The 21,481-nt window shown below is 37.8% G+C and overlaps 1 protein-coding gene across 1 annotated transcript in view; it reads right to left on the minus strand.

Annotated features, from left to right (window-relative positions):
• abl2 (c-abl oncogene 2, non-receptor tyrosine kinase) overlaps positions 1–21,015 on the minus strand; it is a 66,315-nt gene extending 45,300 nt beyond the window's left edge. Inside the window, exon 1 of the mRNA XM_034015804.3 lies at positions 20,364–21,015. Coding sequence (XP_033871695.2) covers positions 20,364–20,583 — 220 coding nt within the window. The 5' untranslated portion in view covers positions 20,584–21,015. The remainder of the gene's footprint in view (positions 1–20,363) is intronic.
• Positions 21,016–21,481: the final 466 nt, after the last annotated feature.

The following is a 21,481-nucleotide window of genomic DNA, read 5'->3' on the forward strand; positions in this document are numbered from 1 at the left end:
GCTGAATTACAAATGGTACATTGAAATTTCGTTCTGTTTGGTATTTTATTTTAAAACACTGAAACTCAAAATCAGTTATTGTAAGGTGACGTTGGTTTTATGTTGGGAAATATTTTTAAATAAAATAAAAAACTGAAATATCTTGCTTGCATAAGTATTCAACCCCCACACATTAATATTTGGTAGAGCCACCTTTCGCTGCAATAACAGCTTTAAGTCTTTTGGCGTAAGTATGTACCAGCTTTGCACACAGTGTCGGAGTGATTTTGGCCCATTTTTCTTGGCAGATTTGCTCCAGGTTGTTCAGGTTGGTTGGACGACGCTTGTGGACCGCAATTTTCAAATAGTGCCACAGATTCTCAATGGGATTGAGATCAGGACTTTGACTGGGCCACTGTAGGACATTCACCTTTTTGTTCTTGAGCCACTCCAATGTTGCTTTGGCCTTGTGCTGAAAGGTGAATTTCCTCCCGAGCTTCAGTTTTTTAGCGGACTGAAGCAGGTTCTCTTGCAGTACTTCCCTGTATTTTGCTCCATCCATTCTTCCTTCAATTTTAACAAGATGCCCAGTCCCTGCTGATGAGAAGCATCCCCACAGCATGATGCTGCCACCACCATACAGGCCAGTGTTATGCAGAGCTCTTGATATGGTTGACTGGTGCACTATTACTCCACTCCCAGCCACTGAACTCTGTAGCTCCTTCAAAGTGATTGTTGGCCTCTCTGTGGCTTCTCTCACAAGTCTCCTTGTTTGAGCGCTGAGTTTTGAGGGACGGCCTTTTCTTGGCAGTGCCTGGGTGGTGTGATGCAGCTTCCACTTCCTGATTATTGATCCAACTGTGCTCACTGGGATATCCAAACACTTGGATATTATTTTGTACCCTTTCCCTAATCTATGCATTTGTATTACTTTATCTCTAACTTCCGTAGAATGCTCTTTGGTCTTCATTTTCCTTCAGATTCACAGCCTGACCAATGATCCTTCAACAGTGGGGTTTTTATCCAGAAAATGTGACAGCAACTTTAATAGTTCACAGGTGGAGGCCAATGGTAAGGTAATTGTGTCCTCGTTAGGGCAGTTTCTTTCATCGGTGTAAACTGAGAGCTTCCACAGCACAGGGGTATGCAAGCAAGATATTTCAGTTTTTTATTTCTTAAATATTTCCCAACATAAAACCAATGTCACCTTACAATAATTGATTTTGAGTTTCAGTGTTTTAACCCTTTGCAGTCCTACGTCTGACCTGGTCCGACATTGCAATTATTCCTATCCGGTCCATTGTCGGACCCTGTCCGACATAATCAAAAAAACGCAAAAAACAGGTTTCTAGTCGTTTTTTCTCCGTAAAAAGCCGAGAAAACCATTCAATGGCCGAGTGGGAGCAACAGGAGCCGAGACAAGCCGACTTAAAAAAAAAAAAAAGGCGTATCTCATGATTAGTCATTTATTATTATTATTATTATTTATTTCTTAGCAAGATATCACATTATTTTTTACATACAATTACCCATTTATACAGTTGGGTTTTTACTGGAGCAATCTAGGTAAAGTACCTTGCTCAAGGGTACAGCAGCAGTGTCCCCTACCAAGGATTGAACCCACAACCCTCCGGTCAAGAGCCCAAAGCCCTAACCACTACTAAACACTGCTGCCCCAGTCATACTTGCCCCTGGCATCCCATATGGGCAGTCATAAGGAAACAAGCTGGCTGTTACTGTATCAGCGCACAGAGACTATCACGGACATTTGCAGAGCTTTTTTGAGATGTTATAGTGATAAAATAATGACTTGGATTGCATTATTGAGGAGTTTGGTGATAAAACGAGTGATCAGGAGATGATCGATCGGTATGACTTATTATAATTATTTATTTATTAGCATATGTGAAACCTATAGCGAACGAAAGGGTGGGGCGGGGCTGGAGATGCCTAGTGAGTGCTTTGTTGATATGCAGGGCCTTTTAAACCCGTTTGACTGTGGAAAAAAAATACTTTTAAACAGCGCGTCTAAAATTAACTGCGTGCGTGAAAATAAATTGGACCTGACACAAACTTAATAAATGGACTGCAAAGGGTTAAAATAAAATATCAAACAGAAGGAAATTTCAATGTACCGTTTGTAATTCAGTAACATGAGAGAACTGGTCAGGGGTCTGAATACTTTTGCAAGGCACTGTATATATATATACATATACAGACGTGCTCAAATTTGTTGGTACCCTTACAGCTCATTGAAATAATGCTTCATTCCTCCTGAAAAGTGATGAAATTAAAAGCTATTTTATCATGTATACTTGCATGCCTTTGGTATGTCATAGAATAAAGCAAAGAAGCTGTGAAAAGAGATGAATTATTGCTTATTCTACAAAGATATTCTAAAATGGCCTGGACACATTTGTTGGTACCCCTTAGAAAAGATAATAAATAATTGGATTATAGTGATATTTCAAACTAATTAGTTTCTTTAATTAGTATCACACGTCTCCAATCTTGTAATCAGTCATTCAGCCTATTTAAATGGAGAAAAGTAGTCACTGTGCTGTTTGGTATCATTGTGTGCACCACACTGAACATGGACCAGAGAAAGCAAAGGAGAGAGTTGTCTGAGGAGATCGGAAAGAAAATAACAGACAAGCATGGTAAAGGTAAAGGCTACAAGACCATCTCCAAGCAGCTTGATGTTCCTGTGACAACAGTATTATTATATTATTATAACATATTATTAAGACGTTTAAGGTCCATGGAACTGTAGCCAACCTCCCTGGGCGCGGCCGCAAGAGGAAAATCGACCCCAGAGTGAACAGAAGGATAGTGCAAATGGTAGAAAAAGAACCAAGGATAACTGCCAAAGAGATACAAGCTGAACTCCAAGGTGAAGGTACGTCAGTTTCTGATCGCACCATCCGTCGCTTTTTGAGGGAAAGTGGGCTCCATGGAAGAAGATCCAGGAGGACTCCACTTTTGAAAGAAAAACATAAAAAAGCCAGACTGGAATTTGCTAAAATGCATATTGACAAGCCACAATCCTTCTGGGAGAATGTCCTTTGGACAGATGAGTCAATCTGTGCAGGGCACAATGAAATCTCAAGACTATCAAGGCATTCTGGAGCGAAACGTACTGCCCAGTGTCAGAAAGCTCTCTGTCAGTCGCAGGTCATGGGTCCTCCAACAGGATAATGACCCAAAACACACAGCTAAAAGCACCCAAGAATGGATAAGAACAAAACATTGGACTATTCTGAAGTGGCCTTCTAGGAGTCCTGATCTGAATCCTATCAAACATCTATGGAAAGAGCTGAAACTTGCAGTCTGGAGAAGGCACCCATCAAACCTGAGACAGCTGGAGCAGTTTGCTCAGGAAGAGTGGGCCAAACTACCTGTTAACAGGTGCAGAAGTCTCACTGAGAGCTACAGAAAACGTTTGATTGCAGTGATTGCCTCTAAAGGCTGTGCAACAAAATATTAGGTTAGCGGTCCCATCATTTTTGTCCATGCCATTTTCATTTGTTTTCTTATTTACAATATTATGTTGAATAAAAAATCAAAATCAAAGTCTGATTTCTATTAAATATGGAATAAACAATGGTGGATGCCAATTACTTTTGTCAGTTTCAAGTTATTTCAGAGAAAATTGTGCATTCTTCGTTTTTTGTGGAGGGGTACCAACAAATTTGAGCACGTCTGTGTGTGTGTATATATATATATATATATATATATATATATATATATATATACACACACACACACACATATATATATATATATATACACACACACACACATCAGTAGTCCGTCGCGTATCAGACTGCTCTAGTGCCACAGTAAGGACGGATATTATAAAAAGGAAGGGGTTTGGCAATTGCTTGTAATTGCCAAACCCCTTTTTATAATTGTTTCTAATTGGTGCAACAGAAAGATTGACACTGGGGCGGGTTTTATTCTCAGTTGATCCGGCACTTCATTGGTGCACTGTGTGTGATCATGCTGTAGTAGGCACGGTATGGTATCAATTCCACGGCGGGGTAATAACGATAATGACAAGCATTTTTTCTGAGTTTGTTCTATATTTAAAATGGCATCTCTGAACAAAGGAAGCCACATTTGGAAGTATTTTGAGGAACCGGACGAGAAAACCGTGCTATGTAAATTATGCCAAACAAAATTGCCGTACCACAAAAACACAAGTTCAATGCTTCACCATTTGAAATAAAAAAAAACATTCAGAATTATTGTAGATGGAGCTACTGATGGCAAAAAAAGCAAACATCCATAACAATATTTGCTATAGATTTGGCCGAACACGGCGTGATGGCATTATCCTCTGTGAGGACAGTGTGTGTGTGTGAATCGTGCAGCAGTTCTGAAATCGATGTCAGATTATCCCAATACTGTGCTGATCCATAAAACAATAACAGCGAGGCTGGAAAAACTTAAAGAAAATCGTGCTGCAGCTATTCATACAACTTTCAAAAAGGAGAAAAAGTTGCAATTACCACAGGACTCGTGGACCCCATTCCCCAATCTTCCCATAGGTGGAAGGCTTTTTTCACTTGAAATTGTTCTGTAAGCTTTTGGACCAAACGGCCATTTATGCTTAGTACAATTTTTATTTGTATGTTCGAACTACTGCACTAAAGTAAAGGACTCCTGAGACACATTTCAAACAGGTAGGCCAGGCATCTCTTTTTACAATTTAATATAAAGTTGTGTGGATACGTGAATTTGAATACTTTACGTTATTTAGTAATACTTGACCATATACAATTAACTGCACAAGAAGGCAAACCTTATATTAATTACTTAATATATTACCTGATTGTGTGTTGGTTTGGCATTTAAAATATGACTTGTGGCAATGTTTGGGAGGTTTATGTACACTAGTACAGTATGTAGAGGAGTGTGGCGTTTGATTCGAGTACTCAAATTGTAATGCTCAAGTACTCGTCTCGAGCAATAGATCACAAAAATCCCACCGCTACTATCAAAGACCGCAAACTTTGAAATCTGAGGCAGACTTCTTAATATCAGTCACAGTGCTCTTTACAATTCCAAAATATTATGCTATTTTATCCCTGGTAATTACCTTTTCCAGAAGTGAAAGTATTTCCAACTTTTTTTTCCCCAATTGCTGAACTTTCTTTCACTTTCTGGAGCCATTTTGCATTAGCGCTGTACAGTGGGTGATGTTTGTCCCTCTTTTCATTTTTAATTATTTTTTTTTAAACCATATACATTTTGGGCAAAATTATTTATAAAAAAACTACAACAAAAGGAATAGGTTCCTGTTTTTTTGTTGTTAAATGAACCTCTAAGAAACACACTATTCTAACAACATTAAACTATCCGAAAATGTGTTCAATATGTATATAGTTATATATCCACTAGCAACTTTAATTACAACCATACATATAAACATTTCAATATATACTTTGATGTGGATGTGGATGTGTTTTTTTTTTTTTTTTTTTAACTTTGTAGTTAAGTCTTTGCGATGTTAAAACGGTATTTGCTTATTTAGGGGTTATTTGCTTAGAAAATACTAACCAGGGCTGTCAGCATCAGAATGTAATATAAAAGAGTGTGTATGTAGATATGGTTTAAACGCTGACACTGCAAAGCATTTAAATGCTCATACAAAATGTACCAAAAGCACATCCCCCATATATATATATATATATATATATATATATATATATATATATATATATATATATATATATATATATATATATATATAGGGCCTTATTTTAAAGCAAGCACAAAAAAGAAAATAAAACAATTCTATATTATTGAATTAACAAGAAACAGTTTGGTTGCGGGAAGGAACAGATACATGATTATTCATAGTGTTAACTCATACTGTTTATTTCTCTGTAAACATCCTATGTGGCTGGCTCTCTCCAAAGTAAAACAAGACACTCTAACGGAGTTACATTATTCAGTCCCTCAAGTTCTTATGATTAATCAGGCCTCCTCAGTAAAGCATTATCAGGAAGCCCAGTCTGACTGCATGACAGGCAGGGAGAGGGGGGGGGGGGCAGAGGGCATGCTTTGCTACTCTGACCAAGCTCCAATTAGAGACTATAGCAGCTGCAAGCCACCAACACTGATATGAGGTAAACAAGACATCACCCATGAGCCACTCACCCTTCAAAGGAGCTCTGCACATGTACCAGGACCCTCATCACCATCCTCACTGCTCCTTGTATTAAAGTGATGAGGATGGCCTTTTTGTTTGGTTGTTTTCTTCCTGTGCTCTAGGTCACATGATTGTGGCTAAATTAAAATGGTCCTACAACAAATTAGGTGATTCAGTACCAGAAATACATTTCTACTGTCCTGCAGTACAACAATATTACATTTCATAATCTTCAATTAAAAAAAAAGCCTTTTACGGTTGTAACTTCACATAAGTAATTGACACTTCATTTGAAGATACACCAAGCTGCTAGCAACTGGTGAGAGAATAAAGACAGGAATTCCAAGTAAGCCACAGTCAATCTAGGAATACACATCCCCCACCACAGCTGGAAAATACTAAATTAGAGCTACAATTTTAGTAACATGAAAAAGAAGATCACCACATCCACAGTATGCACATGGAAAAATGTAACTGAGGAATGTTAAAGAATGTCCTAACGAAGTTGCATCACAACTGGATGAGCGGTTTTCTTCATTGGCACAGCATACTGTACAGTAAGAGTGTGAAGTACAGACAGACTCCACATGGATACTGATTTCGTGACTGAAGAATGTACTGTAAGTTGTGTCACACTTGGACTGTTGTGATATGTAAAAATTAAATTGGGTTAGTTAAGAACATGGATTTAAAAGCCTTGGTTTGCACTATTAATGGTAGACTAGGCTAGTGCAAATAAGAAGCAAGAATTTTGATGTTTGAAGTTTTGCTTGAATTGTCATGTTTCTGTATGGATTGCTATCCCATGATGTTTAGAAGCTGAAGGAAAGTCTGGGGATCAGCACATTATATACACTGAAAGCCATGTGAGATCATTTCAAGATGTTGCATTCATTTTAACAATGTTTCCATGTGGATAAATTAAGAACTCTGAAGAACTCAAAGATTCATCTTAATGCTTGTAATCTGGAGGAGAATGTAGTAATCTACCCTGCAACTTCAAATGTAGAAACTATTGAACTACAACTACAATACAGGAGGCTGTGTGGTCCAGTGGTTAAACAAAAGGGCTTGTAACCAAAAGGGCTTGTAATCCCACCAAGTCACTTAACCTCCTTGTGCTCCGTCTTTCGGGTGAGACGTAGTTGTAAGTGACCCTGCAGCTGATGCATAGTTCACACACCCTAGTCTCTGTAAGTCGTCTTGGATAAATGCGTCTGCTAAATAAACAAATAATAATAATAATAATAATAATAATAAAATAATAAAATTGTAACACACACAGTAAGTCCCTTTAAATATCTATTGCTATTTGTTCAAGAACTGTAAAGGTAAACTAATTGGAGGTTTACATTTTAAACTTATGGCAAGTGTCAATTTTAGTTAACGTTTTTTCTTAGGCGCACATGTTAAATGCAGCCACCTGTTCAAGCACCAGCAACCTTGCTTTCCCAGAGACAACAGCATCAGCAAGCAAACAAACCTCCAGCATAGCAGTAGCAAGAGAACAGGAGACAACACCAGCAACTGGCTGGCAGACTAATTCATACACTCCTCACAGCATGCAAAGCATCTTCGATCCCAATTGTACTTTCAACCAGACAGTCATGGTCCAAATCTACAATCAAGCAGCACCGATGAAGCGTCACAGACCCTGGGCTCTCAAACGGTTTTCCCATTGAGGGGCCAGGACTCTCAACTAAAAAAACTGAAGGTCCCAGGGAACTTTTGGGGGTCCCAGTGAAAATGCTGGTGGACCCAATAAAAGTACAGTCTTAGGGGTAGATATAAGCATAGGCACAGTGCAAATAATTGTGGATGCAAAATTCAAATTGCATTGCAGCCAGGCAATTATTTTGCACTGCACCCTATGTAAGCATAAGAGCAATGCAAATTACATCTACCCCTTAATGTTATGGTACACCAAACTTTTTTTTTCTTCATTTACTAAAGTTTTGACCATTAACAATAAGCAACCACTAAAAGCCACAAACAGATTTTTTTTTTTCTAAAAGAACAAAGAACCAAAAAGGCATAGCAAAATAATCCACAAAAGCGAAATTCCATAAAAATCAAAAGGTCAACCAACCATACTACTCAACCAGGTATCTCTTCAAAATCCATGCAATACAAAAAAACATGCAGGTTTAGGATGACACAGATCCCCTCAATTAAATATTTACAGCTGCTGATATATTATTCTACATATACACACACACATTATGCATACATGAAAATGTGCCTATATTATTATAACGAACTTAACACCTTGTTTTTGTTTTTCAGGTGAATATTTGTAGCTGACCAAATTTTTATTTCCAATCAGTATTTGAGGTCATGAAAGCATTAGTTGTACACGAGCACCTAAAACTGAGGGTCACACAGGCAACTTTTTTGGTTGCACATGCAACCAAACTGGGCACACTGTAGAGCCTTGTTAAGTTAAAATAGAAAAGCACAGCCTACAAAGATGGGATGGACAAATACTGTCGATAACTTAGATGCAAACGTTGCTATAATCAGCTTAACAATTCTCTCTCCGTGGTTATGTGGCCATTCTGAGTTAGGCACTTGTAGCGTGTGCTATCCCCGAATTGTTCTATCAAACACTTCAATTATCTGTTTCCTGACTTGTTAAACTCAGTCTGAAAAGAGCTATTCCACTGACAATAACGTCATTCTTTCATGAAGTCATTAACTGCGGTGAAGGGGCAGAAGTCCCTAGTAAAAAGCAGCACATCTCATTGAAGCAGTATTCCGTAGTTAACTGAGAGGCTGCCTCATTTGGGTGGTTCTTGACTGCAGCTGAGTACCAATGATTTTCCCGTGAGACTAGAATTCATTTCCTGCTTGCACTGTCCCACAAGATCAGCATTAAGGCAAACTAAGTGCCCTGAATGTATGCTGCAGAAGTGACTGAAAAGCATGCACAGCTACACTGGACTCGAGAGTTAACTCCATTTCACTGGTTAAAGCCAGATCCCCCCACTACAGCAGTCATTTGCAATGTAGAGTTATCAGTATCAAGACACAGTGGATCATCACCACCATTGTCTTTACCAGGTTTCATCAAAATTGGACCTATCAATGTAAGTGTCTAAATAGGGTTTGACAAGAATTACATTTTCAATTACTGGCTCAATTATCATGAGTATTATAAAACTAACTCCTATTAATTTTCCGATGCCCAATTTAATTATATGGACCCCCCACCACAAGCATCTCTTTATTGTCTACAGGAATATCTTGGTAGACGTGGCGGTTGTATTTTTTTTTTTTTTTTAACTTTAGATAAACATGACAATGTGGTTAGCGGTAATTTTTCAGAAGACAAAACAAATTAATAATCAGAATTCATTATTTTTCCAAACCTTACTCTAATACAGACCTACAGGCCCCTTCACTACATCCTTCACTGGAGATAAAAAAAGCACTCTGCCACTCCCCACATTAACCCATACTAGAGATTTCAGATGAATGTCAAGATTAGGAATGAACAAACTGAAGTCCTAAATCCAGATAGCTGCAGCACAGGTCAAGAAGATTACTCAGTAAACACTGCATACACTACTGCTTAGCAATTGAATGTAATCTCCCATAGTAGCTGTGCTGAGTTTATCTGCACATTTGTTCTCAATACAAAAATACAAAACAGGAAGCAGAAAACATTAGAGGTGGGATAATTAATCGAGTTACTCGAGTCGTCGCAATTATTTTTATACTCTACAATCTTTTTGCTATTCGAGTAATCGCCTTAATATACGCATTCATATATTAGCTACATTCACGCCAGGTGCGTTCTCAAATAATAATTCCGATCAGCTGTTCACTCTCTTGGCAGGAATACTGACCAGCAGATGGGTATTACTGATTTGGTTGAGAGACTGAGGGCGATATATTAATAAAAGATAGAATAAACTTGCATAGAAAAAAAAGATGGCAGTTTTTTTTTTGTTGTTTTGTGTTTAAAAAAACACACACATACATCTTCTGCTATCCTGTGGCTATCCCTGTTCTCTCTTTTAGATAAATCCCTGTTCTCTCTTAGATAAATAAAACCTGTTTGCATCAAATTGCAAGTCAGACGTATTTCTTCAATAATCTCCATGTAACCCTATTCTAAATGTGACTGTTAATTTGTTAGTACTTATTATTTTACAAGCAGCAGCACAGTCACAATATTGTTTAGAACCTCTATCCTTTTTTTAAACCTCTGTTGTCTGTCTCAGTTGGTAAGTAATAGGATTCATGTAACAAGTCCTTCGATATAATACAGTATGATGCTGTTTTTAGCAAATTTATAGATATATATTTTTTTACGTGTTCATTTAGCATGTGAAAATAAACTATACTTTTCGCTCTTGTTATTGAATAAAGCAGACGGTTACACTATTTTGCCATGGACTCCCTTCGCATAGCATTTTGGTTCATTCCCGGTTTTACTATGAGTTTAGTAAGACACATCTGAGCTTGTTACCTATACACTATGGCTAATCAAGCTCTTAGTAACACCTGGAAAGGGTGAAACTGGTATGCAATAGGAGTCATATTTCCATCCCTAAGTTTCCATAAACATTTAAAAGCCAGCATCTGAGCCAGCAATATAGTTGACATTGGGAAAATAGGCATTAAATAGGTATGCGAACATACCCAGGACAGTAAAAGGTTAATATTGTTATTTTCTCCTTTTCATTATATTTTTCTACAACACAGATCGGTATTTAAACAATCAATGTGGTTCAGGAGGTCTGTCTATCATTATTCAGGCCATGACTTTGTACATCATCATCTAAGAATGTGAGCTTTATGAAAATCTAATGGATGATACAAAAGTGAATGTACCCCTTTTACATCAGATATGCTCAGCCTCCACTGCATTTCCACAAAGGGCAACAATCAAATAAGTAAAGGTTGGTTGATTTGCAGAGTTTTTCTGATGGTGTGGGGTATTGCATTCTATCCTACAAACAAACCGAACAGTGTTTACGCTTTCTCTCTCAGGTCCTGCAGTCTTTTATATTGAGTCTTAACCTTGACATCTGCACTGTCATTTCAGACAGCAATCAAAACCTTTTCAAACATGGTATCTCACATGACAAATAAAACATGCTTCTTTTTGGATGCATTTTATTGGCAGTAGCCAGGAAAGCCTATTATTTGATTGTGCCGCCCTTACTTAGCATGCATTTTGTTGCGCAACCCCCCGCCTGCCTGCCTGCCTGGCCGGCACTTTATATTTTACCAGATGTTTGTTTTCCGGATTTAATGTAAATTGCATTTTTTTTCCAAGATTTAACCACAAAAAGTCCAGATGTAGCTAAATACATAAATGTTAAACACATTCTTACAAGTTTTCCAAAATGTACTTTCAGATATAATTAGCTGACACATTAAATCTAGGATTCTAAAAACAAAATCAGTGATTTTTTTTTTTTTTACACTGGCGACAACATTTAGCTGACATTTCTAACAAATAAATCTGTGAAAAAATACATGTAACTTAAACCTATTTTACACTTGGCGATTTAACATTTACCTAACAGATAAATCTGAAAGACATTATCGTTCAGCAATTAAATCTGAAAAAATAAAATTTGGGTTTTTACAAAATAAATATTTATTTTGCCAGCTAAATGTGAAGCTAAATGAGCCCATTGAAGCGTATTATTTGGCAGTGTATGCTGCAGAGCTGCCCTTACACTCAGAGAGCCAATGTCTCTGCTTCCCCACCTCCTCTGCATACTACATGTAAACATTTCAAAACTTTTAACAATGTGTTTGTTAACATTTATGTATGAAGCTAAATCAGAACTTGTTTTGGTTAAAGCCAGAAAAAAACACACGATTTGCATTAAATCCAGGAAAAAACTAATGTTTTTACACTTGGTGCCCCAGACATGGAAGCCACCATTTCGGCTCTGTTCACTACAGTTTCACTGACAGTCACGACTTCAAAACATAATTTCTCCGGTTCTACAAATCCTAGAATCAGGAGTGGACAATTTCTAAAAAAAAATTCTAGAAAATTCTACTTGTCCGTCTTAAATACTTGCCCCCTCCCCGTCGCACAAAACACACACAAACAAAGTTGAATATAACTTGTAGGATTTTGGTTTTATTTAACAGTGAACACAAATCAATCAATTAGTAATTATCAGGGGCTGGTCTAGCCTTGTAGCTTGACTGGTTCACTAAATTCACAAAAGGTTCCCTGTGGCTCGACCTCACCTCAACAAATTTATACCATACTTTAAGGAAGTGTTTCTTTCAGTGCAGTTTGGAACACATTTGCTAGTACATTTAAGTAACATACTAAGAGTACAACTACAATAAACAATACTTGGGAGTTATTCAAGTATAAAAATAGCTTCTGCCTGTTTTTTCCACTCTTTATAAGCTGAATTCAACTCCTGATGTACAGGTGTTTTAGTTTGTTGCATCACAGACACAAATTCATTGCCAACTATTACTGCTGCTTTGTGGCATTCAGATTTTCTTGACGTTCTTTCAGTTTTGTAACCGCTGAACACCAGATTTATAAAGAATGTGTGTTTTTCTAACAAAATGCACACAATATTTACAGTAGGCTCCATCAAATACTGCAGACAAAATAGTTTTTTTGTGTGTTTATTTCTATGATCTATTTATTTTACTTAATAGTACTATACTTATAAAACAGATTGTTAGAATGCTGAATGCTGATTGATCCATCAACGTTCCAAGCCGTTACAATATCCAGCACAATGTCACGATTAAGAACTACTTAGGAACAAAGGCAAATCACTGCACCTGTGCTAACCATGTATCACTGCGCCACCAAAATCAAAGAAAACATCGTGAAAATATTACTATTATTATTTATTTCTTAGCAGACGCCCTTATCCAGGGAAACTTACAATTGTTACAAGATATCACATTATTATTACAATCAGTTACCCATTTATACAGTTGGGTTTTTACTGGAGCAATCTAGGTAAAGTACCTTGCTCAAGGGTACGGACCAGTTTGCTATTTTAAACAAGACCCTGTTTTGGTATTTTATTTGCAGTACATACCATTTTCTGTAACTTCGGTCGGTTCCAGTTGTCAGATATTCAGTTTTATTTTACTCCTTAGTTGGTATCAGCCGTCGTTTTGTGAAACGGACTTCATTAATTTTTAACTGTGGATATTTTAATATTTTGACAGTGTTTACATTACTACACACTATGTCTTAACCACCCGACTCTCACCTTTCTTCACTCACTCTTTACAGTTTCAAACAAAAAAAAAAAAAACTAAATGAAATTAATAGCACACAAATTGGGCTGTTAAATGCTTTTGTATTTATTGAAAATGTTCTGTTATACTTAAAAATAAATAAAAATAATTTTTACAGAACTGAGAACTGTCTCTTTAGTCATAGTCGTGCCCCCCTTAATGACTCTCCGAGCTCCCCACTTCGCGCACCATTCTACTCAGCCCCTTTGAAGTGCCAAGTTAAAAAAAAACAAAAAAAAAACAACACTGTCTTTCACAGCAGAGTACCCGAGAGTCTGCAGTCATGGTGCTCTTCCAGTTCCCATCACATCACAATCCATAAAATGGCAACAATACACATTAGTCATTATAGAATCTAATCTGGCATTAATAAAGCCTTCTTGTTGGATAATCTCTGCAAATGTACTGATGGTACTATTACTTTTTAGTAATACCATATATCTTATAATGGAGTGTTTAAACTTTGTTATCTGTGTCCCTGGATTCTGTTAAAATAACATCCTTACAAGTTCCACAGCTCTCTAGACTAGTAAATGTCAAACCAGTGTTTGACGTGTATGTAAAAGTTTTCCAAGCATTAAACGTTTAGAATTGTTCTTAAATGTTAAACTACTGTCAAATACATGCATTTTAATGTAGAGGTATAACCTTCATACAATAGGATATGTGCAGTGTAATTTAATATTCATTTCACATGCACATTTGTGTTGTTTGGTCTCATCTACAGTAATATATTCCATAGAGTAACAGCACTCTAATGGAGGGCTTCTCGTGGTGGCTATTTTAATTGGCTACAAAAATTTGAAACAGAATCTAACACAACATCATGTAGATTTACAGTATGTCCATTGCTCATTTACAGATACTATCAAACAACTTGTATTTTTACAAGTGCTTCTTATTGATTCTTTAGCTTGTCTGACTCGGTGTTCATTTTAACAACACTTTCTTCCTGTGCAACAAGTATTTGGACCACATAGATTCCTGGGCTTTGAGTGCGAGGCTCAGTTTAGTGCTAGAGGGAAAACCAAGCCTGGGAAACTCCAGTAGCATGGTAAGAGACTGTAAATGCTGTGCTAATGAGAGCCAAGTAATGGGTTTGCTCCTAACCCTTTAAAAAGAAAGACACCTGATTCAAATGAACCAGAATACTGGAGTAAGAGAGTCACAAATTTAACTTCAAAAGCACAAAAAATATGAGGGTCACCCTATTTGTTTTTGAAACGTAGAATCTCACTTGGTGGGGACTTCTAGCATTACTGTCTGCAGGCACAAAGGTAAATACACATCACACAAGTGGTGCAACATGATTCTGGAGTTGAACTAGTTTGGTGACTCTCACATTTTTGTCCATTTGTTGCATATACCCTTTATAGAACCACCTTCTACCTTTCTTATTGATAAATTTGAACTCTTGGGCAGGCACTGTAGCTGGACACGGTTTAATGTTTCAGAGCCGCTCTGCCTGAGTGCATGTCTATCCACTAGAACACAATGCATGATTAGAATCAGAGATGATTAGATTCTGATTTTCAGTGCTTTACTCCGAATTTTCTACTCTCCTTTAAGAATGCAATTGATACCTGTGAAGCCATTTGTGTATCTCAAATCACAACTGAAGCATAATAGTAAAACTGATTTAAATTTACAGGCTTTTTTCTATTAACAACTAAATTGGCTTTTAAATTGGCCAAGCTTTAATTGTTGATTAACAAGCAGAACGTACAAACGAGATCACAATGTTAGTAAATGACTAATCTATCAGGGGTGTGCAATTTTTGAAAAAGAACTTCCTGTCCATGAGAAAAAAATGCTAGCAAAATCTACTTGCCCACTCACCGTCCCACAAAATACACAAACACAAATAGAATATAACTTTTAGGGTTTTGATAATATTTTTAACAAAAAAATCCCAAACAGCAGAGGGGTTTCGAGACATTTCTTTCAATACAGCTTACATTATACAACACTTTGCTCTTGAGACGGCGAATGAGGAAATTAAAGGTTTGCCTCTGGATACCACGAGCTGGGGGGAGGGGAGGGGCGGATAGTGCTCAGCTTTTGAAATTTAAATTATTAGTGTTCGCGTATATTTTGTATGTTTCAAACATATTCTACCATAGCACTTCTCTTACACTGTCTTGTACAAGAGGTATTCAGTACATATTTTACTGAAGCACTACAACCACTATAGATATCCCCTCAGTGCTTTGGATACTACACCCTACTCCATACACGGCAGCGGCGCCATATAGAGTTGCTCCGTATTACGATTTTGCAGTGGATTTTAATACAACTTTTGTTGACATAATATGCATTATACAAATCAAAAAGATACAATTTTTACATGTGAGTGACATATAATGTGTGATTTCTAGTATTCACACATTGTCAAACGGTTTCTGTTAACAGAAAAAAAAAAAAAAACACTGGGCTCCCAAGTGATGCATCCAGTAAAAGCACTCACGTAGAGTGCAGGATGCGCCCTATAGTCTGGACGTTGGCGGTTCGAGTCCAGGCTATTACTTTGCCGACCGTGGATGGGAGCTCCCAGGGGGGCGGCGCACAATTGGCCGAGCGTCGCCCGGGGGGAGGGAGGGTTAGGTCAGTCAGGTTGTCCTCGGCTCACCGCGCACCAGAGGGCTTGCCTGCAAGCTGCCCAGGACTGCGTTGTCCTCCGACGTGGTAGCTCTGGGTGGCTGCATGGTGAGTCTGCAGTGTGTAAAAAAGCGGGTGGCTAACGGCACACGCTTCGGAGGACAGTGTGTGTTCGTCTTGGCCCCTCCCGAGTCATCGCAGGGGTAGTAGGACTGAGTTGAGCTAAAAAAAAAATAATTGGACACTACTAAATTGGGAAGAAAATAATAAAAAACTAATTGGTGACTACTAAATAAAAAAAGATAAATAAATAAATTAAAAAAAAAACACACACAACAGACTGCGAATGCCACCTGACGAACCTTCGAAGTTTTAAAACTACCTTGGAATTCCTGGCTAGCGAACAAACCTTCGAACACAGCCCTAGTACTCTGTATATTTTTGCTTTGAGGTTTAGTTATGTATTTTTTCTTTCACTTGTATGTGCGAGACTTCGGCAGTTTAGAATTGTGAGGACCTTGCGTGACTCCCTAATATGCTTTTGTATACCGATACCTACTTATAAAATGGCTTGGATAAATTAAGTGCTGTGATTGGCTGAACAAGATCACATGATCACATGACCATGCGGTAATAATTGTCTTGTTATAATTATAATTGTCATTATAATTATAATGAATTAAAGTATTTTATGCTGGACACACTATTACAATCATTCTGTGGGACTATTTACATTAATAAAGGGAAGTCACTTTTAAAACAAAACTAATTGTGCTTTAAAAACAATATGAACTAAATTTATTCATTTCTGCTTACCAGAAGTGACGAACTACCCTGCGCGTTCTGGGAAAATGTAATTACTGCAGCACTCATGGCGAATGCCGGAGAGAAGCTTGATGTGGAACTATTTTGGATTTTGGACAGCAATCTGGATGAACGAGGACAGTCAAAATATTGAAGTGAAAAACAGAAGGAGGAAATGCCACCAATTTATTGAAAATCTATTAGATCGCCACCCCGATCATGTTGCCAAAGTTTACTCTTACTGTAATCTCTTCCGTTCTTTTAGTTTAAGTGAATTCCAGTGCATATTACTTATAAAAAAAGTCACAACAGGGAGTTCATTGATGCTTGTTTACGTCGTCATTACAGTATACAAAATTTTGACGACGTGTCATTAAAACTCTACCGCATGTCAAATGTTAGCGATGTTTTTGTATTCTTTGGATTTTGTGTTAATCCGTATTTTTTGTGCATGTAATGTGACAGCTGTGAAAATCCTGTGTTTTGAATTGCACGCATGAGCTGTGGAAAGACCAGGATGAATACAGACTTCAATGCCAGCAGATCAGTTTCCCTAGATAACAGGATCAATGTGATGCTTCACCTGCAGAGGAAAGCACAGGACCTATAAAGCTTCCGAGTCACACTGCAAAAGTCTGCCAATGCAGTCGGCTACAAGTTCAGCATGAAAGCAACACGAAGTACTAACAGTTTATTATAGTAACCAAAGTGGTTGTCTTTTGTCCAATTTACTTTCTTTGCAAGATTTAACAGCTAAACAAGCATGATGGGCCGAATGGCCTCCTCTTGCTAGTAAAATGTCTTATGTTCTTATTTAAGGTGCACTGGAACGTTGTTTTGACGAAGACATTTGGTTTGAATACGCTTAAACAGAATTCTGTTCTAATAGCACATCAGAGGAAGGCATCTACATTAGTGCTTAACTTTGAATTTTTCAATGTTAAATTGCGTAGCAGCATTTTTAGCAAAGCAGTTCTTCATCCGCTGAACAAATTAATAAATTTGGAAGAGGTGATTTTCAAAATATCTAGCACTATAAAATTGTAAAATAAACGCATTGTATTTCAAATTAAGGAATACAACATTTCTGTGTATTCCCTAATTTAACACATTATTGTGTTCGCTTATAAAGAAATGTTTTATAGTGTACATGAATCAATCAGGCTAGTGTAGTTAAGCATTATACTGTGTTTACTTGTTTTACTTTTTAAAATATTTGAACAGTATGGATTCATGGAGGCATTATGTTGTAGTGACTTTAAGAACATAAGAAATGTTACAAACATGAGGAGGTCCATTTGTCCCATCTTGCTCATGTGGTTGTTTATTGATCCAAGCAAGAACCTCATCAAGCCATTTCTGAAGTAACCCTGTAAATCAGCTTCCACAACAGAGCTTCATTTTTTTATTCCTTGCTCACATTTTTAGGGCACTTCTAAGATACCCCTGTAAGTAAAACATCTGGCCTAGTTATAAAAAGTCTGCTTCAAGGAAAGTATTTCTGTTTTATTATCTATAAGAAGAGATCCCTTGTAATACACAAAGTGTTGCTTTTTCTTACCAGATTTATTTGAATTGTATAGCCGGTGGCAATGACCTTTGAATACACTGGAACTTGATTTCAGCATAACATATATACAGTATTATATAATAATGCTGTAGTATTATTACTTGTGTATTAGCACTCTTATGCGCTTTGCACTTGTAAAAAAAAAAACTAATTTGGCAAACATTTACCATGTAATGGACATAAAATAAGAATCCCAATAGTACTGAATATCATGATAGTGTGCTATCGAAGAACACTACTGCCTAGAAATATGCTTAAGTTTTTCTAGCAACTGGACGTAGTGACAAAAGAAAAAAGAAAAAAAAAAGTACTTGTCCATGGGCAAAGTCTAAAAGTAAATCGTGTTGTCCCGGGCCTCGAGAAATATGAACTGCACATCGCTGTTTATTAAAGCTATCATGAACATAAATAAAAATGCGTCGCTTCTGCTTTGAATTGAAAAAATAAGACTTACGATTTAAAAGCTCATTTAGATGTTTCATAGAAAAGACCTGTAAATTAGGGCAGCAGTGTGGAGTAGTGGTTAGGGCTCTGGACTCTTGACCGGAGGGTTGTGGGTTCAATCCCCAGTAGGGGACACTGCTGTTGTACCCTTGAGCAAGGTACTTTACCTAGATTGCTCCAGTAAAAACCCAACTGTATAAATGGGTAATTGTATGTAAAATAATGTGATATCTGTATAATGTGAAATAATGTATAATGTGATATCTTGTAACAATTGTAAGTCGCCCTGGATAAGGGCGTCTGCTAAGAAATAAATAATAATAATAATAAATTAAATCAATTTTACTATTAACGAGTTTCTGAGTTGTGCGTGAGATACACGAAAGGCTTAACAGGTATCAACTTAATTTTTAAAAGGAGAGTAGAAAATTCAGTAGAAAACACCAAAAATCAGAAGCCCTAATTATAACACACATATTTAGTTCCTGTTTGAAACAAAAACCTGTACTGCCAGGTGTACATGAGAACCAGGGTTCAAGACCACTGCATTAAAATAGCAGTGGTTCGTTCTGAATAGGGACAATTACCCTTAAGCAAGATCTGACATCACTGCTAATAATTATTTCCTCTGTAGGACATACGCTTCCTCCCTAAAAATGTTATTATATTGATGGCCCAATTTTTTTTTTTTTTTTTACTTCTTGCCTATAAAAAGACTACATTATAATAAAAAATTAGGGGTATGCAATATATATATTATATATATATATATATATATATATATACATACATACAGAGAGAGAGAGAGAGAGAGAGAGAGAGAGAGATACACACTATATATATAGTGTGTCTCTATTTCTCATTAATAGTCAAAAATATTCATCCACTCCTCATCCACAATGGGTGTGTAATTATTTAAAACTGCTCCAACACGTGTGTGTTTATAAAACCTCTCAGCGTAACTGACTATTAAACAACAGCCGTCATTTATCATGATACTGACGATTACCAGCTCAAACGCAACCCACACGCTGTCTTCAGAATTAAATAAACCTCCAATAATCCCCCCCCCCCCCCCGTAAAACAGTCATTTTCACATAAAACATAACCATAATTTGATTTTGCAGATGTACAGTACCCGAACGTCCATCTTTATTACATGACAAAAACACAAGAGAATAAACGTGTTATTATATCCCTATCTGGTGAACAGTGTTTTAAAAAATGAAACATTTTAAGCCACATCTTACTGTAATGTATTGTAATGTTAATGTAGAACACACATATTCATATTCCAAAGCCATGGTTCGCCAGAGTAAACAATATTTTATATTTGTTTCAACAAACCCCCGAGTTGGTAATACGTCGCACTCGTCAGTAATTTAATTTTATAAAGGCAAAGCTTCGCTTCACAAAGGAAACAAGGATGATTTGCAAAAACTCTAAACAGAATATTCCCACAGTGTGTATTCCCGCTTAACTTTAAAACAATTCTATTAAACATTGTATGTATTTATGCTTCACCCAAGCAGCCACTTTAGCCCCTACCTGAATGCTGTGTGAAAATATTGATCCCAGGATCCGGTACATTTACAGCGGCAGACCTGCCCGGTGGAGTCCCGATGGCCGCTGGATCCCGCGGTCTCCTCCCAGCATTGTTGCCCCGGCTCCCCCTTCCTGGAGGCTGCTGTTGGGCATTTTGTTGCGGCTGTTGATGCTGTATCCCGGTAGCAGCTCCCTCCCCGACTCGGCCCACCTGCTGTCCCATATCCCCGCACTTCAGTAGAGCTGTTTCACGGTACTCAACCCACCTGCCTCCCGGCTCACATCCCCCAACAGCAGCGCGGCCTGTTTTGAAATCTCTTCTTCCAGCCTCAGACCCCCGCGTGTATTTGGCACTAAGCAGCCTACCCTTTAACTCGGGTTTGGTCAACAGTTTCTGCAGCACTGTTCAATCCCTTCGCCCGAGTCTTCACTCGCTCTTTCAGGGTCGCTCTGTCTTCCTCCAGCCGCTACGCGCCCCCTCTGCCGCCGCCATCTTTACCGCAGAGCACTCGCTCCTCTAGGAGGCTCCGTTCAACCGGGCAGAGATTCTTCCACACCGCCAGGGAGCAGCACCTACACAGCAAAATCTGTGGCAAGCAGCTGTTGGGTTGATGCAGTGTTTGAGAGGAGCAACTCTCGAGGTTTTCCAAAGCTTTATTTGTCGATGTTATATAGTGTTCTATCGATGTGTGCTTTCAAGGAGTTTATATTACTTGTTCTTGGACCAAACAAACAAATGAAAACACCCAAATATGTTCGTTCAAACATTTATTAAACGTCTGTTCCCAGGTGTATCATGGCACTATAATGCAGACGGGGAGGGCTTTTGTGGCGGTGTTTAAACTTTCCGACTGTTTTTCGTGTTCCCAACAAAAATCGAAAAAGGCCAGGAATGATGTGAGCAGTCGCAAAACCCCATTTCCTACAGTAGGAGGAATGTTACGCAAATTAAGTGGTTATCTAGGAATTCTGAGATTTTAGAGGATGGAAGGGAAATTGTACCTTATTTCCTCCCACCCCAAGCGAAATTATTAAGTCAGGCTTCATTTCTACCGCTGTTTTTAAGTAAGCGAAGCCATACGCAGCTACACACTCTCACGTTAACCTAAGCAAGCACCGAG

The sequence above is a fragment of the Acipenser ruthenus genome, chromosome 10, assembly GCF_902713425.1.
Source record: "Acipenser ruthenus chromosome 10, fAciRut3.2 maternal haplotype, whole genome shotgun sequence".
Classification (NCBI taxonomy): domain Eukaryota; kingdom Metazoa; phylum Chordata; class Actinopteri; order Acipenseriformes; family Acipenseridae; genus Acipenser; species Acipenser ruthenus.